General features: G+C 43.4%; 2 protein-coding genes across 4 annotated transcripts; one reads left to right on the forward strand and one right to left on the reverse strand.

The window, feature by feature from the left end:
• Positions 1-309: 309 nt before the first annotated feature.
• Positions 310-26,893, reverse strand: CXHXorf38 (chromosome X CXorf38 homolog). Of its 3 annotated transcripts, none has more exons than XM_074323870.1 (7): positions 26,629-26,892; positions 26,328-26,462; positions 19,052-19,171; positions 17,259-17,408; positions 16,786-16,965; positions 9,250-9,412; positions 310-442 (listed from the first exon to the last, which is right to left on the reverse strand). In XM_074323870.1, the coding sequence occupies exons 1-6, from the start codon at positions 26,842-26,844 to the stop codon at positions 9,251-9,253; spliced, it is 963 nt and encodes a 320-aa protein (XP_074179971.1). In that variant the 5' UTR covers positions 26,845-26,892; the 3' UTR covers positions 310-442; position 9,250. The 3 variants fall into 3 exon arrangements, with proteins under 3 accessions (XP_074179971.1, XP_019603409.1, XP_019603411.1); XM_019747850.2 differs by lacking the exon at positions 310-442 and adding an exon at positions 7,944-8,201 and having other exon boundaries at positions 26,629-26,893; XM_019747852.2 differs by lacking the exons at positions 310-442; positions 19,052-19,171 and adding an exon at positions 7,944-8,201 and having other exon boundaries at positions 26,629-26,893.
• MPC1L (mitochondrial pyruvate carrier 1 like) lies at positions 434-912 on the forward strand. The gene has a single exon (XM_074323871.1). The coding sequence runs from the start codon at positions 434-436 to the stop codon at positions 893-895; it is 462 nt and encodes a 153-aa protein (XP_074179972.1). The 3' UTR covers positions 896-912.
• Positions 26,894-27,421: the final 528 nt, after the last annotated feature.

The raw sequence follows: 27,421 nt of genomic DNA on the forward strand, positions 1-27,421 counted from the left end.
CGATGGGAGCGAAGGATGAGGCTATGATTCCACCTTTGCTAGAGGGGGCTCACACACAGACACACGCACACACACGCATGCACACGCTACATACTTCAGGTACTCACACGAAGGAAGGCGGCAGGACGAGGCTGCCCTGGAGCCCCCAACGGCACGCACTAGAGCGGTGCAAGCTGACCGATGCACTTTACGGCAGTCACGTGACGGCACGAAGGCAAGGCCACGTTTCCGCCCCCAAAGGCACACAAACGACAGCGGCACTTGCTGTTTGGCGCACTTTACGGCAGTCATGCGAAGGCGCGAGGCCGTGGGCAAACGCTGCGTCCTGATAGGCTGCGGCTCCGGGTCTCCACGCCCCCTCATTGTGAGCTGGCTGTTCACTGTGAGCTGACTGAACCGTTGGCACTCGCGCGGTTCAGTGATCAGGGCAGCGATGTCAGCACTATGGCGGAAGGCAAGGGACTACATGAAGACCAAGGAGTTCCGGGATTATATAACCAGCACACACTTTTGGGGTCCTGTGGCCAACTGGGGCCTACCACTAGCCGCCGTTAATGATATGAAGGCGTCGCCGGAGGTCATCAGCGGCCGCATGACTACAGCGCTCATCTTATACTCGATGGCCTTCATGCGCTTCGCTTATCGCGTACAGCCTCGAAACTTGCTTCTGATGGTGTGCCATGGCACCAACGTGGTGGTGCAGAGTGTGCAGGCGACCCGCTACCTAACCTACTACTATGGTGGCGGCGCTGCCCAGGCTACTGCTGCTGCCACCAACGCTGCCACCGTCACTACCGGTGCCGCCACCGTTGCCACCGATGCCGCCACCACCACCACCACCACCACTGACACCTGCACTACAGTCTGCGACTTTGAGGCTGTCTGCTCCAACTAGGTAGCCACCAGCCCCAATCCTCCGTCCTCAAAACGAATTTCTTCATGACTGGGAGGGTCATCGAATTTTTGCAGCTTGCAAGCACTGAACTATTGTTCTTCCTAAAGAAGAGACCAATGAAACATTTGGTTTTGACTCTAAAACAGTGCAAATCTAATGTAAACCTGCAGTTTGGTTAATAAATAGAATGTAGCACTGAACTGAAACCGAGTGCTGGCCTCTTTCTTGACCTGGAAATAAATGTTTTGTAGAAGCTGAGGGTACATTGGTTGGTCTTCCTGTTCATGGGACATGCAACTCAAGGGTTAGTTTTACATAGAGGAAGGCTGTTTGAAGAAAGACACTTCAAATTATCTAGCTCATTGTTTGTTTTTTCTTAAAAGCTCTCTTGGGAACAGGTTTTGGGTGTCTTAGGCCAAATAAAGATGCTTAGCACACATGCCTTTTAAAACTTGGTAGAGCCACAAATCTCTTTACACCAAAAAAAAGTACAGGGGCTATTTCTACTGATGGAAATACTTGTGAGTTTAAATGAACTCAGTGAAATCTAGTTTAGACTTTTAAGGAGTACTTATTTAGATAACCTAGAATCTCTTGGTGACCAAGAACAATGATAGAATCTTCCATGGAAACAGGATAAACAACTCTGAGGTCAGCTGCTGTCAACCCTGGACACTAGATAAATAGAAAATAAAAATGACAAAATCATAATCCTTTCCTCTTTTCCTCACACCTAAAAATGAGGGGAATGACAGTTTGTCAAATTGGTTAACCTATCGACCTGTGTTGAATAGTAGCAAAGGTTGGGTGAGGGTTAGTAGTCAACAGTATTAGCCCAGAGTACCCGCTAGGAATTTCATAAGTGCTGTGGAGTTTTCTTAAACCAGGGAGCAGGGGAGGAGGGAAAACAGAAGGGTGGGGCTGTGGATGTGAGGCCATTCTGCAGCAGAGACTACCCTGTAGGCTTTAATGGAAAATCTCCCCCTGCCTCTGGAGGATACAGGAAGTTCCAAAGTAGTCTACTGGGGAATCCCAATGTATATGTTTAAGACTGTTTAAACCCTGCTTTTGTTAAAGATTTAAAATGTGAACAAATTGAAAAACAACCATCTGAAAGGTTCTGAAATTATCAGGCCTTGGATAAAACAGGCACATTAGTGGAATTCTGGAAGATTCCCCTTTATCTTCTGTGGCATCGAAGCAGAAGTCCTCTTTGTAGGCAGTTTCTGCATTTTACATTCTACATACAGGGTAAAAAAACAAACTGGAAAACTATAGTGTATTAGTTATCTATTGCTGTGTGACCAATCGCCCCAAAACTTAGCTTAAAACGACTGATACTTATTATCACAATTTCTGAGGGTTAGGAATTAGAGTGGCTTTGCTGGGTGCTGCTGGCTCAGGGTCTCTCAGCTGTTCACTGGTGCTTGCAGTCTCTGAAGACTTGCCTGGGGCTAGAGAATCCAGTTCCAAACTGTTTGAAGGAAGCTCAAGTTCCTTGTCATGTGGTCCATTAGGGCTGTTCACAATACGCTCCCCTCCCACCCTCAGCAGGTGTTCCAAGAGAGCAAAAGCCCAAGATGGAAGCCATAGTCTTTTATAGCTTAATATGGAAAGTGACATACCATCACTTCAGTTGTGTTCTATTGGTCACATGAACCAACCCTGTAGAAGATCAGTGCACTGTAGGAGATCAATAAAAGGGTAGAATACCAGGAAGCAGATATCATTGGGGGCCATTTTGTAGGCTGGCTAACCATGCATGGTTCTGAAATAAAAATTCTCATGCCTTTCTGAAACTCAGTAGAAAGTAATAAAGCACGTAAGTTCACTGCCACCTTCCCAAAAAGATGTCACAAAATGCTCAATTTGCAGTTTTGTGGTCATTACTAACATGCATATATTATATATAGAACATAGGTTTGAAAAGCAGGAAAGAAGTCTGTTAGTGGCAGCTCCTAATATTTTAGATAATTCAGACTATAATGCAGTAACAAAAAGCTGTTCTTAAAGTTCTGAAATGAATCATAACCTTATATCAAGATTTTTATTAAAACTTTGAAGAATTTTCCCCTTTACCATGAGTAGAAATTAATATATGTTTAGATTTGTCTTACAAAATGTATTTTGCAATTTGAGTATTATATTTCAAAAAAAGACCACTGTCTGTTGAAGACATTTCAGAACAGGTAGGTTTCTAATTAACCTGTTAAGGGGAAAGGAGGTACTCTCTGCTGATAATTTCCTGTCACTCAACATTTATAATTTATCCAAAAGATGACAACACCTCTACTCTAATGCAATGCTCTACTTACAGGATCTAATTCATAGTATGCCCACCCAACTATTAAGAGAGAGAAACTTTTGTTGCCTAGGATATTCGTGCTTAAAGCCACATAAGTGATTAATACTTTAATAAAAACGAATCTTTCAAATCATTAACAATCATTTCATAATCTCCCCACACTCTCAAACAATCCTTTCTGGCCGTTGTAATTTAACTTAAACTGTCTACAGGTCTCTACCACTACTTTATGAAGACAGTAACATTTTCTGAATTGGCAGAGTTATTTTTCCAAAAGTTTTCATTACTGACACACTTTTTTTATTTCCCAGAATTTGTGTTTTATGCTGAGTTTAATAAGTAATGACTTCCTCCTTAGGTCCTCTGGGCTCCCTGGCAAAGCACAAGCTAAAATCCTAAGAACTGCCTTATCTTTGCAACCACAGTGCTAAAACCATTTTTCTCCTCTAATTCTTTCAAAACTATGAACCACGTATTGTGTCTCAGGGAGAGAGGCCGAGAGCAAATCACGTCGCTGGATGAAAACAAGGCACTCCAAGATGAAACAAAGCCTCCTGCGGAAAGGAAACAACTCCCCAGGCTGCTTCTGACTGGGACAACTCACAAATGCCCCAGGAGGTGGACTGACCTCCAGAAAAATGGAGGCTATGACATAGTCCAGGAAATGTGACACAAACTCTGGCATCTTGAATTTATATTGTTCATGTCTCTTTTGAAATTAAAAATTTTAAATAAAAAATTTCAAAATACACAAGTGCACGTTTGTTGTAAAAACTTCATATGGGAGTATACGAAATATAATAGAACAGCCAAATTTCTTCTAACCACTCCCCTCAACCCCAATTCCTTTCACAGGTAACACAGCAAAAAATCTTGGGAAAAACACACAACTTTCCAGACCTGTTATTTGAAAATACAAATAATTTTACAGCATGCTATGCATTGTTAAACATTCTGCTTTTCTATGTAATATGTCTTAGAGATTATTCCACATTACTGCAATGCAGCATTTCCTCATTCTCTTTACCAGTTGCATAATACTCTGTAATTTATTTAACCAGTACTCTCTTGATGGCTGGCTGCCAATGCTGCCGAGAATACCCTTTTGTGCACACCCTGTGCTCATATGCACAGATCTGGAGAAGAGAGGCCCACAGGTTGATGTCCCTGTACATGCCACATTTGCTTTTAAGCTGTCTCTGTAAATGCTTCCTTTCTTTGTTTCAATTTCAATGTAATTAAATGCTGCCATCATAATGTTTTCTGAACAATATCTTTAATTTATCAGAGCAGACATTAAATCCAGGAAGATGAAAGCTCATAGACCATCATCCATACCTTAAAAATCCTCACAGTGCCTGACACGTGGTTGACACTTGATAAATGTTTGTTGGATAAAGGAAAAGCTAACTAGATACTAGAACTATGAAATGAAAGGGTTCATAACCCTAAGTTTCTAAGGTTGGAAATCAGGTCTTAAATTGGTTAGTGAATCAAATTTAATTTGATGCCAAGTGTTGTATATCTAAAAGCTAGGAAATACTAAGTTTCTTTGGGGGGAGTTACAAGATGAATGAAAATTCTTATTTTACTATTGAAGTTGTCCGAAGGCATTGACTATAAAATGAAGAGAGAAAGAAAATTTATGATTAAAAATCACACAGTAATGGGAACAATTAAAGCAGGAAGTTACAGGCACATCTGCATTCATCCAGGTTTTACAAAATGACATTAAACGCCTTTTAATGTAAAAAATATACTGAAGATAACCTCACCCTTGGCCCATTCACTGCAGATCACATCCTTGATAGGCAGCTGAGGAAGCAAATCGAATAGAATGAAAAACCTTTCAGTTTTCTTTTAGGGATTTTAAGTTTCCCTTTCCTTAAGTCTCCTTTCCTCTAGTTTCTTAGCTCCTTAGTTCCTGGTCTTAATCACCTTTCAAATCAGCTTTTTAATATTAAACAGAAGACTGTTCCTAGCCTGAATCATAGGAAGTCCCCTACCCCATGCTCAAGGCCATTCCAGGCCCAGCTCCTGGGTGAGCACTGCCACCTGAATGACCGGATTAACCAGAGAAGACCACAGGCTCCACGAAGCTGAACAGAATTTCTATCCCACAGCCACCTTGCATTGATGGCTTTGGGTTCTGCTTCTTGGGCCAACACTTTTAACTGTTTAACCAAAATCTATTTTTCCTTATTTATGGGCCTTGGGGATACAGTGATACCAATACCCCAGCAAGATTACCTCCAACCAAAGAAGCCAACACGGCCTTCCAAGCAGATCTCGGTCTTCCAGGCGGGTCTTGAGACCCCCTTCCTCTCATCTGAGATAAGACAGGGCAAGAGTTCCGTGAATTCCCCAATAGGTAAGGATAGCTCTACGCCCCTGTCCAGCAGGAAGCAGATACAGAAGAAAAGACCCCCTGTCCCTCAACTTCCCATAGAGATTTTATGGGGATCCTGTCTCTCAGGGGAAAACGAGGCAGGCAATTAGAGATAGGCATCGGGTCTCTGCATTCCTGCACAACCCACAGAATGCGACCACCCAAAGACCTCCCCTCTCCGCCCAAAACTTCCCCTTCTCACTATAATTATCTACCTCTATGAAGAAACAAATGGGTACAAAATACCCAACTAGATTAAACCGGCCACTCACACCTGCACAGTAAAGGCCACAACAACCTTCATTTCACCTGGGCCTCATTGTACCATCATTATAATATCATGCATATGCCTGGAAATTCATTAATGTCAGTATAACAGACTGAATTCTGGGAAGGAACATGCGCAGTTTGAAAAGATGAGGTAGTGGCCTCTTGTCAATCACAGGTGTCAATCAAGTGGTCCCACTCCCGGAAAGGAACAGCCCATTCTAGAGAAAAAAGGGATGAAAACTCCAAGTCCTCGCCAGTCAGCATCTCTCCTGAGCTTTGCCTTTGCTAGGGGCCTGCTCCAAACCCTTTGGAGTGTAGTTTTTCTTTTAATAATGAGCCCTTGAGCCATTCTCTACTGCTCGGGTCCTTTCCTATTTCTTTGGAGTGTACTATCTCTTCTAATAATCTACTCTTTCACCACTTTATTTCCGTGTCTTGTTCAATTCTTTGCTCAAGATGCCAAGAACCTGGACATCGCGCTGAGAAGGGCCCACTCTCTGGTAACAGCTTCACTTGGGCAAGTCGTTCAGGCAGCGTCCTCCAGGCAGCGGGGAACGTGGCAATTCTGTCCCTGAAGGTCCAGAGGCCACTTGGCAATTCTGTCCCTGAAGGTCCAATTCTGTCCCCAAAGGTCCAGTTAAATACCACTGCATACCATGTGACAGTGGTTTCACAGTTCAGGAAATAAACAGGACAAAGTCAGAAATGGATGATGACTTTTTGGGTAAAAGGAATAGGAGTATGAATGAATTTGTGAATCTGTTGAGAGAAAATATCTTTGAATTTCTGTAAGAATGTTGAAATTTCATTCTTAAATCGCCTCATGAAGGACCAGGCTTAGTTAACAGTATAACTAATATTTACATATATATGAATATTCTAAGCTATCAGTTGAACTTCAGTCAACAAATATTCATTGAGCACACATGGTCCAGGCCCTGTGCTTGGCACTTGGGAGCTAACAAACAGAAAAGGCTGTGACTGCCACTGGAGTTTACTTTTCCTAAGTGCCACGAAAAAGCCAGCAACCATGGAGCTTTCCCCAAGACCCCTGTTTGTGATGTTGGTCTGGGCCCTCCACCCCTTTTTGGTGATCAAGTCACTGTGCTTCAGCCCCTCAGTGACGAGCCTGGGCTTCCTCCTTGTCCTACTGCCTGGGCCCCCTCCAGAAATAGTAGTAATAGTTGTCCTAATTGGAAACGGCTAGAAAATACCCTTTCAGGCAATTTTTTTTTCTTCCCTTCTTTCAAAAAGGGATTTATATCGCCACTTTTACATCACAGCTTGCCCCTTGGATGTTGTGGCTGCTCGCTAGCTAGCGGGTCGTGAAAACATTCACGAGTCAGTTAGAAATACGGAAGGAAGATTTATTAAAGTAAGAGGAAGGTCGGCAGGGCAGAGTGTGCTGGAAACTACTGCGTTGAGTGTTTGGTCTCAAGTTTTATATTTTCTGACCAGGATGTAAATTGCTTAGGCGGGCAGTGGAATTTTCTATTGAGTTCGGCTTTGTCCGTTGCGGTGGCGGAAGGTGCAGTTAAGCTGTTTATCACAACCTTTGCATACGTTATGTAGATTTAAGTTGGAGCCCAGAGCGGATCCCATACATATGCAAAACCTCTCCCAAGTCACAGGGCCAGCACTGGGCCGAAGTAAATAGAAACATTAAAACTGGTCTGCATAGTAAATGTATAGGAAGCAGAATAAAGAAAAGAAAGTTTTCAAAAAGTCCCAAGCTAAATTACACTTGTTAATTCAAATTATACCAGAGATCCGAATCTCAAGATAGAAGATTTAGTGCCATCATTACAATCCTGTCTTAACATTGGGCATGTTCATGAATGAGACTTTCAGGAAAATGGGGGCGGGCGGGCAGGAATGTCTGCCAGTGGGCAGAGAACTCTGCATAACCCTTCACACAGGGCTGGCCCAACATAGCCTTGACTATGTCAAGCAGCTAAACTTTAGGACCAGAAAAGAATCTCAACATTTTAAATAGCAACAAAACAAAACAAACAAAACAAACTGATGCCATGCTAAGTCCGCCTGCCACTTGAGAAAGTTAAAAAATCGACAGACAAGGTTGGTGGAAAGAAAAGCAGGTTTATTCAGAATGCTGGCATCAGGGAGGATGGCAGACTCCTGTCCAAAGGCCATCTCCCCGTTCCTATGTAGGTACACAAGAAAAAGAACACAGGAAAGGGGGAGTCGGTCAGGCAGGTTCGAGAACTGACATTGCTTCCTGGGGTCTGGTCTGTTTTAAGATAATGTTATCTCTGGACTCCAGACTCTCACATGCAGCCACCGTGGCCTGAGGCTTTATGTGTATTCCAGTGTCTAGGCACCTGAAGATCAAGAAATTGCCCTTTACAGATTAGGATTTTGTTAATTAAATGGATTAACGAGGTATGGGTAACCTTGAGAAAGGAAACAAAACACAGTTCTGTAGTTAAGCAGTGAGGGGAGAAACAAGAGAAAATAGCTGAATATCACTGCAAACTAGCTAGGTTTAATTACAGGTGGCTAGACAACGAGCTATGTGGTGAGTCAAATAGCAAACTAGCTAAATCTAACTGTGTTATTGATTTACCGAATTTCACCTTTACAAAACCAAAATAAAACACACACACATAAAACCCCTGGGTGATAGCAAAGTTTGGCACAAGAGTACCTAACATTTTTTGGTCAGTATAGGTCACATAGCACCAAGCTTCTGAATATAGATATAGATATAGATATAGATAGATATAGATAGATATAGATAGATATAGATAGATATAGATATATAAAATTCCCAAAGAGTCAAAAGAAACTCCAGGAAAAGACAACAAAAATTCCTTTTTGGTTGGATAGAGTACTCTGTAAGTTTTTCCTTTTGTACAGAAAAGGATGGCTAAGATGGCAGCCACGCTGACTTTCATGGAACATGCCTGATTTTTGTCAAAGGGCAACCTAAAAGAAAATATTTAATTTTATTTGAGGAAAACAAGGGTAAAATACTGAAGACAGTTATTTTAACAAGTTTTTCTCATGGAAATTAACAAGTTGCTATTAATGCCACAGCTAAGAGCTAGGCATCATCAGCATCACTTTGGGGCTGACATGCTTTTTGATTATGTTATAAAGTTGATGCACTTAAGACTAGACCAATGACTTCAGGTATATTTGGTTAAACAAAGCTGACAGGGAGTTTATGTTGAATTACTTCACAGATGTGAGAACCATCGATCAGAAAGAGCACAAAGCCTAGTGTCTTTTCTCTCAAATAATAAGGACATAGGAAAACTTCAGATGAGACTAGGTTGTGTGTTCAGTGTGACCTTACATAAGAGAACAGACATCAAAGAAATGAGGCTATTCTGTCCTTATTTAACATCAAATACTGAAATTCACCTCAGGCCTTCCCTTCAGGTGTCTGTGCCTCCGGTTCCTTTGACTCCAGTTTTTGATGCTGCAGATGGAGGCTGTCTAGCTTCTGCATATCTTCTGTAAGACCAGTTCTAAGATCCTTGTTTTTTCTTAGAAATTCTTTTACCACTGCCAGTTGATTTGAGATCTGCAGGAAGAAACCATACGATGTACAGTTCAGATCATTCTATAGCAGAGTTGTAATTCAGATGAAAACTTACTAGCTCCAAGACTGGCTCCTGCTCACGTGTCCACCAAGAGACAGAAACCCTGGCTACAGGCACCCGTCCACAAACACGTTAAGGTGTGAAAAACAAAACCAAACAAACCCTTTAAAACAAAGCATCCTTTACTCAAACAAAACAAGACCTAGGAGAGCTGGTTCTGGGCTGCACAAGGGGGTGTTTGCTCGCCTCCTCAAATTTTTTTGCTTTAAAACTTCCTGCATTTGTATGAAAGGGACACACACACACACACACACACACACAATCATCGACTTTCAATGGCGTTATATCCCAATAATCCCATCATAAGTTGAAAATATCCTAAGACAAAAATGCATTTAGTACACCTAACCTACAGAACATGATAGCTTAGCCTAGGCTACCTCAAACATGCTCAGAACACCTACATTAGCCTCCAGTTGGGCAAAATCATCTCGCTTCCACTGCCCAGCATCACCAGAGAGTATAGTACTGCGTATCGCTGGCCGGGAAAAGATCAAAATTAAAAGTATGGTTTTTACTGAATGCACTGTTTCACACCATCGTAAAGTCGAAAAATCGTAAGTTGGGGACCATCAGTATATGTATACACATATACACATACACACACATACATAAATATGTATGTATGTATATATCAAAATAAAATGAAACACTTTCATTTTGTACCTGTACATGTATTAAATATATATGTACATATACATTCATATGGATATGTATATTGTGTATGGTTATCCATATGGATGTACATGTATCTGTGTATATACAGAGGGTGCCAAAAAATGTACACATTTTAAGAAAGGAAAACTGTATTACAATTGTAATACTCAATATATACCGACAACAAAAGATGAATACAAGTCCCGTTTGACTTCTGCAATTACAAGAGGTGCTCAAAGTGGTTACCATCAGCATCTAGACACTTTTGATTACGGTGAACTACTGCTTGGGCAATGTGGACCAAAGTGTCCATTTGTATACATTTTTTTGGCACCCCTGGTATATTTAATAGTAATATATGTACAGGTAAAAACTTCAAAATGAGCACAAGGGTACAAGGTAAAAAGTGGGTCTTCTTCCAAACCCTGTCCTCAGTCACCTATCTCCTCCGCTCACAGGTGACCACAATGAAATTTCTTGTGTTTCTTCCAGAGATATTCTATGCATTTCCATGTGAGCATAGGTATATACTATATACACATTCTAAAAAATACAAATGGCAGCATACTAGACACTGATCTTCAACTGATCTTTTCTACATCAGATTATAAAGAGTGGCCTCCTTATATTTTTTAATGGCTGAACAATATTTCAGTTATGGATGTTTCACATTTTAACATATTATTTCAAACCTTCTGTTGAGACCAATAATGCTACAGTAACTAACCTGGTACATGTGTTATTTTGTATAAGTGACAAGTCTATTTGTAGGATCTGTATCTAGAAGTGAAATGCAGTTTTAATTCTGATAGCTTTCTGTTTTAATTTATTAACAGATTTTGCCAAAACTGCCATCTATAGAGGTTGTACCAATTTAAACTCCCACTAGTAACGTACTTCCTGATATTTAAACTAGTAAAAGGACTCTCAGAATTGTACCATGGAAATGTTTTGTTTTCACTGGATTTATCCCAGGATACCCTCACTGGTCACTGTGCTTATTACAAAGATGAGAGTTACTCATTTTTGGGTGTGGTGAATTTTTTCAAATGGAAAATCCCCAACTCCAAACTAAGTCAAGATGATCTAAATCTAATGAAGAAAAGTGACGGAGTACCCTACCCCTAGCTGAGAGGTGGTTCTTAAACGTTAAGACTGATTCTGAGGCAGTAGGTCTAGGGTGAAACTAAGCAAGCACTCAGGTGATTGTGATGTCAGCGAATGAAACAGCCAGATGCTGGATGATGGCTGCCAGGAATGGAAGGGAGTAGGGAAGACTGGCTGCGGCTTGTGGCCATGATGAATAGGGAGCAGGAGGGCCAGGCAGGTCTTCAGATAGGTTAGTAAGTAGATGGGGACGTGCCCTTCAGCGGGAGCTATTTATTACACGGCTGGAAACAAGGCTACAGCGCCCCGAAAGACACCTGGGCTTTAAATAATAAATCTGGAAACCATAAACACGTGAAATGAAGGTTACACCAATGACATTATTCATAGCGTACATTAGTAACCGTGGATACTGTACCGTTAGTGCTTATTGTCTGTGCCTGGTGCCCCAGATGCACCCCAGGCTCCTTCCTGCACTTCCCATCAGATGCCCGTGACCTGATATACCACACATATGACCCAAGATGAAGTGGGGTTCTCTCTTTCCCTGTTTGGAGACCTTCTCATTCAATGACTTGGGAGCTGTGATCCTTTGTGCTATCACCTCCTGACCCTCTCTGCCCTTGAAATTTGCTTAAGAGGGGCAATTATTTTAGCTTGGTTGTGGGGCGGAAGAGAAGGGAGAAAACGTCAAAACAAGTTTTTTTCAATGATTAAGAATGGGGAAGGCTTATGCATGTTTATATGTAAAGGGGGAAGAGAAAATAGAGCTGGAAAAAGTGAAAAAAACTATGGAACTTAGTCAGACAGGCTTAGATAGTGAAGACCTGCTTTGTCATTTAACTAGCTGTGTGACTTTGGGCAAGACACTTGACCTCTCTGAGCTTATTTCCATGTGTGCAAATAAAGGATGATGATACCAACCCCACCTAGGATTCTTGTGAGGATTGGAAATAACCTACTAAAAGCATTGAGCATTGTGTCTGGTACATTCCTTCCTACATTTATTTCACAAATGTTTAGCGAGAGTCAGTCTACCATGTGCCAGGCATGGTTACAGGGAAAAGATGCTTAGTACCTCACTCTTCCAGCCACTTATGCCAAAACTTTTGGGCTTGTCTTTGACACCCCTTTCTCTCACATGCCACGTCTTCCCATCTGCGCACCACCTCTACACTGGTCTAGACCATCATTTCTCTTACCTGGTAACCGCAGCAGCCTCCTAACCTGTCTCCCTGCTTTTAACTGCTCCCCCACCCCTCCCTGGCTTCCTCAACATAGCAGCTGATGTGCTCCATTTGTCATTCTGCTGCTGGGAACTCTGCCCCAGCTCCCATCTCAGGAGCAAGAGCCTAGGTCCTTCCACTGGCTCACAAGGCCCAACATGACCTGCCTCTTTCACCTTCACTCTCTCACCTCCTCACCCACTATTCTTTCTGTGGGGGCAGAGCCCCAGAAAGTAGTTTACAGGCTCTCGGCCTCACGTGGAGGGGTGCTGGCTCGGGTAGTAGATGGCCATCAGCTGTGGCTGATTGGCCGTCAGCTGTAGCCATTGAGCCATTAGCCACTAATATAACTGCTGCGGCTACGAAGGAGAGCCGAGGAGAGTGGAGGAGAGTGAAAGAGAGTCGTCGGTGGGTTGCAGACAAAACGGACAGCAGGTCGCACGTCCAGTGAACCCAGCCTCCAGTGAGACCGTAGTGGTATGACTCCCCTACCTATGGCTCCGTGGGTGTTCCTTTTTGGCCTCACCATATCCTGTGTTCTTGTATGGGGAGCGGGAGCAGAGACCCCGCAGGGTCTCCCGCATGACACTTTCCCTTACCCCACTCTAGCCACCCCGGCTCTCCTTTTTGCTGTTCCCTCTGCCTGAATGCTCTTGCTGCAGGTATACACATGGCTAATCCTTACCTCCTCCCAGCTGTGGCTAAGTCTCCCCTTCTAAATGAGGCCACACTGAGCACCCTATTGAAACCTGATACTCGTCCCCACTCTGCCGTTCCTGATCCCCCATACTCCGCTCCACACAATACTTCTTCTAAAGCACCACATCATTTACTTATTACGTTGACTGTTTACTATCTGTCTCTCCCAACAGGGATCTTTGTTTTGCTCACTGAGGCACACCAAGTTTCTAGAACTGTGCCTGGAACATAGTAGACACTTTCTCAGTAAATATTTCTGGAATATAACAAATAAAGTGTCATTCTGATCCTTTCTCTGATTGCCTCGAGTACATTCTATCACTGCCCCTTCTCTCCAAGCTTCCCCATGGATCTCTGTGAAGGTGGTTCCCTCACCAGGTTTACAAAATCAGTAATGATTTCCAAGAATGTCCAAATTCTTTACAGGTTTTTTTTAGCCACTTAGTGCACTCAACATTCTTTAGCTGAATTTTTAAAAAACATTTATTTATTTATTTTATTATTATTATTATTTTTAAAGAGGGCGCAGCTCACAGTGGCCCATGTGGGGATCAAACCGGCAACCTTGCTGTCATTAGCACCATGCTCTAACCAACTGAACTAATCGGCCACCCTCTTTAGCTGAATTTTTAAATTCCCAGGTCCTAATAGACCATGGAGGGCCGGCAGGAACAAGTGAAGGGCTCCTGGGTCGTAGCTAAATTCTGTATCAGGGCTCTTGAGAGACACACTCGACATGTGTCCCGAGGGGCCTGAACAGCTGTTGCTCCCACGTGGCTCTGAAGCAGAACGCATTTTATAATCACAGTTATACACGCATAGTGTATTTTCATGGGAGCCCCTTTTTATGTTAGATATCGTTAAGGTATTTACAATGATGAATAAGACTATTAAATCTTCTGTTTTCTAAATCTAAAAGAATGGAGATGATGAGCTCTCTCTGCTCTGTGCTCCTTGGTACTCCCATGCTCTGTGATGTGTTTTTGGGACCCGTCACACTAAATGACCACCATTAACCATTTTTTTCTCAACTTGGCTTCCCAACCATACTCCTACTGTTTTTCTTTAACTTTTGTTTATTTATGTGTGCTTTTCCAGGACCCATCAGCTCCAAGTCAAGTAATTGTTTCAATCTAGTGGAGGGCGCAGCTCCCAGTGGCCCATGCTGGGATCGAACTGGCAATCTTGTTGTTAAGAGCACCGTGCTCTAACCAACTGAGCTATCTGACCGACCGATACTCCTATGTTTTAACGAACACCAGAAACAGGTCTTGTTAAACATTCACAAAAAAAGTCCTGTGGTTATAATCACTGTATTTCTTGATTCCTAGATGCATGTTTTATCATCTCAAATGAGAATGCATCTTACCATTGATAATCTTACAATAAATTGGCAGCATTTTTTTTCTTTCTTAGAAGTGACTGAATGGTGTGTCTTATAATTGATGGCATTTTAGAGTCACTAAAATTTGGTTTATTGAATCCTCTAACTTTGGGGACTAAACCTAAAGAGTATGGATAACCATGTCTGGCACTCAACTTTCAAACAAGGTCAAGTTCCACACATCATAGAAAGCCAGCCTCCAACTTCTTAGAGATAATACACCAATCAATCCAAACTTACATTTTGATCAATTGAAATAGCAAGAGAAATGCCATAGTCTACTGAACAGAAAACATGCAAAACAAGAACTGATCAACTCTATCTAGAGATTTGGGGACCCACAGGACAAGCCAATTAACACCAATTTCCTCTCTGTAAAACAGAGATAACGAGGGTTTGAAATTTACAGCTGCCAGCTCCTTGGTGCTACAAGACGCAGTGTGGCATGTGGAAAGGCACAGGGCAAGCGTGGGGAGACCCCTGGCCAGCTCTCACACCCCAGCTGTATGGCCTGGCATCTGACAGTGCCTGCTCCGTGGGGTTGTTGCCTTGTGTGTAAAGCAGGGGATGTAAGATGATTACTACGTTCCTTTCCAGCTCACAGCTCACAGACTCCTGGCTTGAGTGTGTTGCTGCTGATGCATTTTGCTCTTTGTTACACAAACAGGAAAGAACTGCAGCTCCCTCAAGAGAGAAGGGGGAACTACTGATGACTCAGGGACCGTGAGCCCGATGCTCTGGTTATCTTCTGTTGTTCAACTCTGCTTCTAAAAGCAACAGCAGATCGCTTCTCGGCCTTTTGGTTAAGATCAAGTGTAAAAGCAGCAGCAGAAAGAGAATTGGGGCTGGCTCTAATAGCATTTTAAAATAAAGCAAGATGAAACACATGGATTTAGGAAACAGCCTTATTCATCATTTTAAATACCTATGGTGTGCCAGGGTATGCACACCCCAAAACCGGAGGTACCCAGTCCCTGTGCTAAAGGGGCTCACCAAACTGAATGAAGCGTCTCGGTCAAGGTCAGAACAGTTAACAGAGGCATACGGACCAATAAGGAGCATGGCTTAATGAATGAAGTACACACTTTATATTACATAAACACCCTCTTTGTGTTTAACGAGGTAACCAACAACACTACTTTCCTCAGACAAGGTGGAATAGAGAGGTAAAATGATTTGTCTAAGGTCTCCTGGTGATCTAGAACTCTAATCCAGCAGGTGCTGGAATATTTCGGAAACTTACTAGAGTACAATTTTACTGTTTCTTTTTTTTTTTTTTAATACCTTGCATGTAACAAAGGGGATTCTTTTCTCCTGTACTTCCGATCAGGATTTAAAACCATCATTAGCAATGTCCTAAGCTAGAAACCTTGTTGATCCTTTAACCCCCGCCCCTTCTCCACCTCCTTCCAGTCCCATGCCATGCTCCTAGTAATCTAATCGGTCATTAAGAGCCATCAGTTCTGCCCAGGCAATGCCTCCTGAATCTGGCTCCTTCACACTTCTAGTTTCTGTCCTCTTTCTCTCACCCTCACGACTGCAAGAGCCTCCTGGTTGGTCTCCAACCTCCAATTGCCATAAGAGTTAACTTTCTAAAAGCTGTATCTGCTCTATTTCATTTACTCTTTCTTGCTTAAAAACATCTCTTGGCTCTCTACCGCTTTCTGGGAATAAGGTCCAAACCCCTTGGAAAACCTTTCAAAATATGGCTTCAATCTACCTGACCACCTCACATCTGACCATATCTCCTCTGCCCGCCTTGCCACTGCCCAGGCCCAAGCTATTCTTTCATGCCTTGGCAGGTGCTGTCCCTTCTGCCGAGAACACACTTCTTCTCTTGCCAATTTGCCAAACCAATTTGATTCAGTTACTCCCAGCTCAACAGCACCTTCTCAGGAAAGCCTGTTTTTGTAACCACCAACCCCCGCCCCTGACTTGCAGAGAATCTCCAGAACATTTGTTTAGAATTCTGTGATAGCCCTTACCGTGTTGTTCTACTCTGCAGCACATATTAGGCACTCAAATGTCTGCTGATTAAGTGAAAATATTTGTCTAAAGGTAATACTAATTTGTGCTGAAAGAATATTCATTTCTGGAAATTATTTGACTTATAAATCAGAACCGTAACTGGCAGTATGTTAAAACGAGCTCCTCTTCCTCCCTGGCACCTTTCTTTGTTTTGCTCTCTCACTCAGGACACAATACATTGTTTTTTTTTTACCTCTTCAGGCAACACCTCTTGTTCTTTTGCTTGAAGATACATCTCTTGAAGTTTTTCCTTTAGTAATTCCATTTCTATTTCATTTACTTGGCTCACACTCAGGTGAACGCCTGCTTCATATTCACACCCATCTCGCTCATCCTCCTCGGGGATGTGAACAGCCCAGTCCGATGTCAACAGCTGTTGGATTTCCAAACAAATATACGAACTGATTGAATGGAAGAGACATTCCACTGGATTAGTCAAAGAATGTATAATTAAACAGCATTGACTGGATCCACTTTAATAGCATTCTGTGACCACAGAAAACCTTCTCAGCTCAGCACAATTCTAGATTTCCCATCGACGTGTTTTCCCCCATTTACATTAGAAAATTTCCTTTAAACCTAATAAACCTCAAATTCTATATGAAGTATGGTGGTAGCTTTTTTTCCTTAGTTTTTTATGCCAGAACTGTTCAATTTAATTTTTACCTGTTCTATTGTGGAGTACACTGCCACAATCTCTGGGATACTCCTGAATTCATTCAGAAAATTTTGGATCTTCCTCTGGAAATCTCGAAGCCATACAGAAGATACCTTCATCTCTGAAGAGTGCATGATCTCATTACGGCACTTAATCACCTACAGGAAGACCAAAAAAAGGATAAAAGGGGGGCAGCTGGATGACTCAGCTGGTTAGAGCGTGAGCTCTGAACAATAGGGTTGCCGGTTCGATCCCCACATGGGCCAGTGAGCTGCGTCCTCCACAATTAGATTGAACAACTACTTGACTTGAAGCTGATGGGCCCTGGAAAAACACACTGTTCCCCAATATTACCCCTCCCCCAAAAAAGATAAAAGGCTTCAAACAGTGGGATAAACTGAGATTTTGCAATTCCAAAGAAAAGTTGCAGAAAGGCTCTGTTAATTACAAAAACCACACGTGTGGCCTGGCGGTGCTATCAAGGCTCTGGAGGATGTTCAACCTCCTGCCACATGAATAATAAATTCATCGGGTTAAGAAATACAAGCAAGCTGACAACTACCCTTAAACCATTGAAATCTTATAACTGGTTGAGTATCTCTTACAATTTCCCAAATCCCTTAACTAAAAATCAACCTGCCAAAGAGCAAGAGCTGAAGCGGACAATGCAAAAATCTTTTAAATATTGTTCGAGCTCCAGGAAGCTGGGCCAAGGGAGTTGATGTGGAAACCACGATGAAAAGAAAAACAACTTTTGCCTGTATTTAAGACGAATGGTGCTGCTTAATCATACATTAATTAATTCATGTAATGTCTTCCACATCTTCATTAAAAGATATCAAAGGGGTCAACTTTGTACTGTGATAGTTTTTGTTTCTGCTGATGTCACGGAGGATTCTTACTACCTTCAACTGCTGGCATGCTAGTAAAACACACATGCATTTTCTCTACATATTATAAATAATCCATTCAGATACATTCTCTTCAATGACGCTCAGAGTAATAAATGTGCCAGAGCTGTTCTCTGGTGAAACATAAAGTCTAAATCTCCCAGAGGAAATCTGATGAGCATAGCGCTCTATTTTCACCTTGTTTATCTACTACCTTGTTTCCCCGAAAATAAGACCGGGTCTTATATTGTTTGCTCCAAAAGACGCATTAGGGCTTATGTTCAGAGGATGTCATCCTGAAAAATCATGTTAGGGCTTATTTTCCGTTAGGTCTTATTTTTGGGGAAACACGGTAGTGTTGTATGTTCTTCGGTTCTATGTAACTAGGTCTTGCAACTGTTTAGCCAACGAGATTTAGAAGGGCAGGACTCAAATGCTGGCATACTATGGACAGAATAATGCATTTTTATTACAGATAATATATTTTTTATATATTACATATTTATATATATTACTATACATATATATTTTTTAATACAGAAAATTACTTTGCTTCTGTTTATGGCAGAACAGGGAAGAGAAATTTGAGGTTCACCTAGTTTAGTGGTGAATGGTCCAATAGCAAGTTGTCAGGAAGCGTCAATTAGGGAGACCGGAAGGGTCAGTCTGTTGACTGCATTCGCACAGGGGTCTTGGACATCACAGAAGGTGCATGGGATGTGAGCCCCCGTAGCCTCTGAGCGACACCAACTTTGAAGCAAAGTCTAACTTTCTTTGCACACCACCGTTTTGGTAAGAGACCATGTGCTACATCTGCACGCTGCTTTAGCATGACAGGGTGTTTCCCGGCTGGTCTTCACAGTACCGACGTGAATGACCCCGTGTATGGCTTGAATTCTGACAGCTCTTACCTCTGTGACTTTCTTTCGATCAACCACAAAGTGATCACAGGAGTTGATGAGGCTTAAAAGAGCAACCGCATCACATTCCTCGGGTCCTGTTTTGTCTGCCAGTCCTCGGGGCATGAAGGCCTGAAGGAGGGGGGGCACGAGGAGCACCTGAGTCTCCTCCAAACTGAGGAGCTACTGGGGTCAATGTTACTTGCCTATTTCCCAAGAGATGACTGCGATTCTCTTACTGAGGTTTCAAGTTAGGAGACTCACGAATCCAAAATGCAAGTCAGGGAACGGTGTGACAGCTAAGCCTCGGCCAAGGGCAATAACTAAAGGGTTGCTCTATCTGTCCCTTTGCTCTCAGAGACACTTAGACACTTGACATAACTGGTTCTCTGTCCTTTCTTAATGGCATAGAAGCAGGAAGCATGGGTAGAAAGCGCCTTTTATCTTTTCCTTGCTGAAGTGTCACTGGCTGAGTTGTTAAAGATTTAAACTTTTAAAATAATAGTTACTCCAAAGTGGACACTAAAATGGCTTGAGAAAGTTCAGTGCGGTAGTATAAAGAATCAGGCTTTAGAGTGTGACAGGGCTGGGTTCAAATCTCAGCTCTGCCACTCGCCAGCTGTGTCACCTTGGGCAAGTTACTTATCCTCAGATCCCTCATCAGTAAATGGGGGTAACTGTCCTCATCTACCTCGAAGGATGTTGCGAAAATAAGTTAATGCAAAGCACTTGCTTAATGCCTGGCACATGCTAACAGGCCATAAATGTTGGCAATTATCGTGGCGATGGTGCAAGGTGAGTAGAATCTCCATAGGAGTTACAGATGGGATCCCAGGCTTTGAGGCACTAGATATATCAGAAGGGCCTCGTTCTAGCATGATCTTGCTGTTTGTAGGATTTTCTGGCACGGACTCCAAAAATGGTGTTATAGCAAGGCTTGGGCATATTTCTTTCCTGAAATATTTCCAAGTTAACACCTGAAGATAACAACTTTACCAAGCTAAGTTCAAGAGTACATTCCTGCCAAGGGACTAGAAAAAAACGACATGAAAAATTACTCGCAATGAGAACTCGAAATAAAGAGACCTGTTCCATTGAAAACACATTTCAGTAGGCAAGCAACCACGATACCTCTCCTAACAGTGCTGCTTACCACACAATGCCATTGCCCAGCATAGTGAGTGAATGAATGCTGATTGTAATTACCTGAGTACAAAGAGGGCGGGCATAACATTTATCTACATTTTGTAGAAATACCATTTCATTGGTATTTCTTTTTTGGAACAGCTTTCCAAAAAAGGCTTGCGGTAGGTGCCGACACACCGCAGCGAGTCAGGGCCATCTCCTGATGGTGGTGGAACCCTACATGTGGGCCTCACGTAACTGAGAATTTGACATACACTGAATGCCCCCTATCAAAAGGTCCCAGTAGCCAGTCCCAGCAGGTCTTAACAGCTACTGACTGACATGCCAGCCCTCTGTAAGAAGCCTACTATGGATGCTATAAAAGTTAACAAAGAAGTTAACTAACATATCACAGGCAAGGTAATTCAATGAAAAGGAAGAAAAGAAGAAATTTACCTTACTTCAGCTATTGCTGAGAGGAAAATCCAAAGTTAGAGGGGCCTTAATTGCCGCAACACCAGGCAGTTTTGCATTACAAGGTACGGTATGCCCTGTCTGGCATTTTCTTACCAATATAAAGGTGTCTCTTCCACATTAAAGTTTTATTCTAGTAATTATTCCCTTTAAGGGAGGCTCCGCTGCCTCCTCGCCACTGAAAGCTGTTTCTTAAAATTGTGCCGAATATCACCATATTCCATGTGGTAAACGCAAAGTGGGAAACACGTCATTGCCTCGTACTACCCTCTGCTGTCTGCATTTAGTAGGAGGTGAGGTTGGAGAAATAAACAGGGCGCCAGATCATGCTGGGCCTTACTATCTCTGGAAAAAAGTTTGGAGTTTCTTTTAAGGACATTAGGAAGCCACACAAGGGTTTTAGGCAAGGGAAGAAAAGGATCTAATTCCCATTTGAAGACTGCACATCTTGCTGTGTGGACAACCACCCAGAGCAGCAGAGGCAGGCAAGGTGGGAGGCTGCAGCTGGAAGGCAGGCAGGAGAGGACAAGAGTTGTAACACCGAGATGGAGAGGAGGAGGATTCCAGAGATATTTTGCAGGTACAAAGAAGGTAGTGAGAGTTTGGAAAGAGATGAAGCATGATTGTAGGCAGTTGGTGGTGGGGCACGGGAGCAGGTTTGGGGGGGGTGGGGGGCGCGCAGAGATGAAGAGTCCTGCTTGAGAAGTCATCACAAAGTGCCCAGGAGGTAATAAAGTGGAGGGGTCATGTAAGCAATGGGAGATGCGCGTCTGGTGCTCAGAGGAGAGGGCAGAGGTACAAATATGGGAGCCATGTGGTAGTATTTAACTCCATGGACCTGGGCAATATCACCAAAGAGGTGGACAGAAGAGTCATGAGAAAGGCCAACACTAGAAAGAGGCTGAGGAGAGGCCAGGGAGGTAGGAGGAAACCCAGGAGAGAATGATGTCACAAAGCCAGCAGTGTTTCAAGAAGAGAGGCCAGTAGTGCCAAATGCCTGAGAGGTAAGAAGGATGAGGCTAGAAAACTAAAGGTCACATGTGCCCCTGACAAGACAGCTGCAGTGGAGTGGCAAGGGTGGAAGCCAAGGTCGAGAGGGTTGAAGAGTCACTGGGAACCGAGGATAAGAGAATAGGCATAAAACCCTCCTTTTGAGAAGTTCTACTGGGTATGCATATAGGAGGCAGATAGAGAAATGAGGAGATAGCTGGAGGGAATAGATCAAGGGAAGTTTTTCTTTCTTTTTAAATATTCTTTTCCAAGTATTCATTCGTGTGTTTTTTTAAAACAGCTTTATTGAGATATAATTAACATACTATACAATTTGCCCATCTAAAGTGTACAGTTCTTTGTGACAATACGGACGGACCTTGAGGGCATTATGCTAAGTGAAATAAGTCACAGAAAGACAAATACCATATGATCTCACTTATATGTGGAATCTAAAGAACAAAACACTGAGCTCATAGATACACAGAACAGACTGATGGATGCCAGAGGCCGGGTGGCGAAATGGGTGAAGGGAGACAAAAGCTACAGACTTCCAGTTATAAAATAATTAAGTCCTGGGGATGTAATGTACAGCATGGTGACTATAGTTAATAATACTGTATTGCATATTTAAAAGTTGCTAAGAGAGTAAATCTTAAAAGTTCTCATCACAAGAAAAAAAATGGTAACGTGTGGTGATGGATGTTAACTAGACTTGTGAAAATTTTGCAATATATACAAATATTGAATCATTATGTTGTACTCCTGAACTAATATGTTAATTATACAATACAATTTTTTTAACTGTACAGTTCGGTGGTTTTTAGTATATTCACAGTTGTGCAACCATCACCAGTCAATTTTAGAACATTTTCATCACTCCAAAAAGAAGCCCTCTCCCCATTAGTTATCACCCCCCTCTCTGCCCCCGGCAACCACTAGTCTACTTTTTGTCTCTATGTATTTGCCTATTCTGGACATTTTATATAAAACGGAATCATGTAATATATGACTGGCTTCTTTCACTTAGCCAAGTTTTCAAGGTTCATCCACATTGTAGCATGTATCAGTACTTCACTCCTTTTTACCGCCAAATAATATTCCATTGTATGAATATGCTACATTTTGCTTCTCTGTTCATTGATTGATGGACATTTGTGTTGTTTCCACCTTTTGGCTACTGTGAATAGTGCACAGGTTTTTGTGTGGATGTTTGTTTTCATTTCATTGGATATATGCCTAGGAATAGAATTGCTAGGTCATCTAATAACTATAATCTTTTCTTTTTAAAAAAATTAAATAAACCAAGGCAATATTAAAGCTATTTGTACGGTGATGGGAATAAGCTGGGAGGGGAAAAGTGCCAACACACAAGTGGAGGGACAGGGTGATAAGGGGGGAGATGCCCTTCCTCCTTTGTAGCAGAAGGAAGAAGACAGTGCACGTGGAGGTAGGTTGGTAGGTCTGGTAAAGATGAGGAAGCATGTATCTGGGGGCATTCATCAACTCCAGGAAGCATGAGCAAGGTTAGCAGCTGGGATTGACGGTGGAGGTGATACAGGAGAGCTAGCATGTCCCTCGGTAGACAGGGAGGTCCCTGGTGGAATAAACAAAGACAGCCATATCCTAAAACTTCAGGTTTTAAAATCACTCCTCGCTCCAGGACAAAATGTAACAAGGCCTTGAGGTTAATCATAAAATTCCTTTTGGCCTGACAAACGGAGCAGATCTGATAGTAAGAGTGGGTTACTTTGCTAATTCCTTCAGGATGGGCGAGCAGAACAAACCTGGTAGACGAATTTCATTAGAAAGCGCCAGTTCCCGTCTTCAAACAGTTCCCTTCTTCAAACAGCTCCCCTTCCCCAAGCAGGCAAGGGAAGATATAAAAGAGCTTTTGCCTCAGTCATTGGGCACCCCTATTCGGGAACCCCTCCCGCTAGGGAGCTCTGACCCTTTGCTTTCAATAAACTATCCTCTTTTTAAAACTCTTTGCCTCTCCTGGGTCCGTTCCCACGCTTCGGTCTCACGAGACATGATCCCGGCACTCACTCACTCACTCACTCCAAAGTCCCCTACATCATTTGGGGACTCACAGGAAAAATATTCCTACATCAGAGGAACATGAATGGGAGCTTGGTGAAGGAAAGGCAGCAACAGTCTTCTCCAGGAACAGGCGCCTATAGAGAGACGTGGTGCTGGGACTCATGATCCAGAACTGGAAGTGACAAGATTTCATTCTTTTTTCTTGTTGAGTAATACTCCATTGTGTGTCTGTGTGTATGTATGTATGTATATTTTTTGGCACCCTCTGTGTATGTAAACACACACACACACACACACACACACACACACACACACGAGGTTTGACAATTAAGTTCGCAAATTTGTTGCAACGATGTTGCTAACCTTTTTTGATGAATTTGTGCCAACTGGACAAACAATTAACTAAGTTTACTATTTGGAAGTGCTGAAAAGGCTGCATGAAAAAGTTACATAAAAAGGACCAGAACTTTTCACCAACAATTCATGGCTCTTGCATCACGACAATGCACCAGCTCACATGGCACTGTCTGTGAGGGAGTTTTTAGCCAGTAAACAAATAACAATACTGGAACACCCTCCCTACTCACCTGATCTGGCCCCCAATGACTTCTTTCTTTACCTGAAGATAAAGGAAATACTGAAAGGAAGACATTTTGATGACATTCAGGACATCAAGGGTAATACGATGACAGCTCTGATGGCCATTCCAGAAAAAGAGTTCCAAAATAGCTTTGAAGGGTGGACTAGGCGCTGGCGTTGGTGCATAGCTTCCCCAGGGGAGTACTTCGAAGGTGACCGTAGTGATATTCAGCAATGAGGTACGTAGCACTTTTTCTAGGATGAGTTCGCGAACTTAATTGTCCCACCTCATGTATGCATACAGAGGGTGCCAAAAAATGTATACACATTTTAAGAAAGGAAAAAACTGTAATAGTCAATATATACCAATAACAAAAGATGAATACAAGTCACATTTGACTTCTGTAATTACAAGAGGTGCTCAAAGTGGTTACCATCAGCATCCACACTTCTGATTACAGTGAACTACTGCTTGAACGTCAACCAAAGTGTCCACTTGTATACATTTCTTTGGCATCCTCTGTATACACACACACCTTCTTTATCCACTCATCTATTGATGGATACCTAGGTTGCTTCCATACCTTGGCTATTACTAATAATGTTGCAGTGGACATAGGGGTGCATATATCTTTTAGAATTATTATTTCTATGTTCTTCTTGCCATTTGCGACAACATGGACCCAGAGGGTATTATGCTAAGTGAAATAAGTCAGACAAAGAAAGACAAATACTGTATGGTTTATGGTTTCACTGACATGTGGAATCTAGAAAAACAAAACAAATGGATAAACAAAAAATAGAAACAGACCTATAGATATAGAGAAAAGCTGATGGTTGCCAAAGGGGAGGGTGGGATCTGGAGAAGGGATAAATAAACAAATAAATATGTTGCTTGTTAAAAAAAACAAAACACAAAAAACTAAAAGTGAAACCAGTCAGCTCCCTTGTGAGGAGATTCTTCCCCTGAGGAGAGGCAGATGATGTTGTCATCAGGGCTGGAGCTGGGCTAGGCAAGTTCAGAGAAAGGAGAAAACAGGAGGATGGGGTTGGAGAAATATGAACACAGGGTTAGGCTAGAAGGTCTGCAGGTGACAGCAATGAAAAGTGGCATAAACAGGTGGCCTGGGCTTCAAGAGGATTCTGAGAGTATGAAAGCTGCAACAGATACCAAACAGGTGAGTGACAGCCATGGTAGAGTTTTAAGTTTTTTTTTCTTTTCTAGGTAAAAGTACAAGTTGGCAATTCTATGCCGCTCTGAAAAAAATGGGGATGAGGGTGCATATGTGGTGGGTTTACTGGTCCACAAGAGCCAAAAAACTGGGGGACACAGATATAGCCCAACTCCCTCATTTTTGAAGTTAGGGAACAGAGGCTACCAATGTCACACCACAGCAGCTGAGCTGTGACTCGGATTTGTGCTTCCCAGGCACCAAGCCTGTGCCTGCTGCTTATGTCAGGAAGACTGACTGCAAAAGCTGCTTTGTGTGAGGCCACTTTGACTCCCCACCCCCAAACTGGCTTCCAGCAAACACAAAAAGGCAAAAAATTCCCCAATTGGCCCAGCTAGTAAATTACATTGCCAAAATCTGAAAACAGGCCTAATAGTATCCTCCCATCCCAGGCTCCCCAAAGTTTTATTCCTTAGATGGGCACTTAAAGTCCTTTACATTTTCGCCCTAACTTCTCTTATCTTACTTTGCCATCCTCATGGTACCCTAGAGCCAATATGAGCTACTCAGGGAGCTTACCCTCAAAAACGCCTGTCGGGTTTCTCTGTCTGCGCCTGTGCTCATAATACTCACTCGACATCTTGTCCCAGAATCTCTTATTGAAGTCTTTCCTATAGCTTTGCAAGCAAACCTACGTAGCAAACTCAAATGCCCTCCGGAAGCAGAGAGGTAGAAGCACTTCACTAAGCTGGGTTGGGTCCGATAATAACAGCCCTGAACCACCTAGACACTAGACCCTAGATCAAACACCCAATCCCTCTGGATCTGTTTATGAGGCCCCAGGCTCCAGGTGACTCCTACCTGGTGGGTCACCTCCTCCAACCCTATCGACCGCAGGTGCTTACCTTGGCCACCTCCCAAGCGTCCACGGGCCAGAGGCCCGGCCGGCAGTTTCCCCAGTGGATATCTCCATTTCTGTTGGTGTGATGTTTCAAAATCTCCCGTTTCCACTCTGAGCACACCTGACACTGAGGCTGAAACTATAGGGGGTAGCGGTGAGGAGGGGCCGGGAGGGAGGGGTTGGCGTCTGGGCATCTGAACTCCGGGCGTTGCAGTCGGCCCCGCACCAGGGAGGGCGCGGATACTGCGCTCGGGACGGGGATGGGGACCGGGGGCTGTGATCAAGGTACCGGGCCAGGTGCTCACCTGGCGGGCGCGCGGGATACACCGCGAGCCGGTGAGGCAGGTGACGCGGGGATCCAGGCCGCGGGAGGCGGCGAGCAGGCCACGGTGGAAGGCCAGCACTTCGCGGCCGACGAAGCCCTGCAGGCAGTCGCGCAGCAGCAGCAGGCAATGGCCCGCCTTAACCCAGTTCTTGTACTCGGCGCAGTTGAGGCGCGCAGCCAGCTCGGAAAGCACCATGTCCCGCGCCAGCCCCGCAAGCAACGGGGCAATGCGCAAGCGCGTAAATCTGGGCGGTCCCGGAAGCGGCGCGGCGCGGCCCCGCCCTGAGACGCTCCCAAGTCCTGGGCACCGGCTGCAGAGCCTGCCGCAGGGGGGCCCTCGAACCCCGGCGGGGCATGTCGGCCCCACCCTAGTCTTAGGTAACAGCAGACGTGTAAGTACTTTGTCCGGTGCTTGCCCAGAAAGCCTCTACCTTAAACTGTTAACGCCCTTTTCTGTTTCCCCAAACTGTGACCTCGTCAGCCCCGGATTCGACTCCCTCCGGGTGTCTGTGCTTGGTTTTGTTTATTGTAAGGATGTAGGTGCTCAAGGCATACTTCTTGATTTACATATGTTCCTCGCATTATACAATTCTAGTAAGTTAACTGGTTCCTAAGCCCACCGATTGGCTGTAGTAAATCGGGGCCATTAGTGAAATGTGATAGCCTGTACTCCCCACCTATTATGTGTTTGCGGTGTGCCAGGTGACACAAAGCTCAAAAACAGCCCCCGTTGGGCCACCTAGCAGAGGCAAGCTGGAAGGCACATCACCTGG

The sequence above is a fragment of the Rhinolophus sinicus genome, chromosome X (genome assembly GCF_036562045.2).
Source record: "Rhinolophus sinicus isolate RSC01 chromosome X, ASM3656204v1, whole genome shotgun sequence".
Classification (NCBI taxonomy): domain Eukaryota; kingdom Metazoa; phylum Chordata; class Mammalia; order Chiroptera; family Rhinolophidae; genus Rhinolophus; species Rhinolophus sinicus.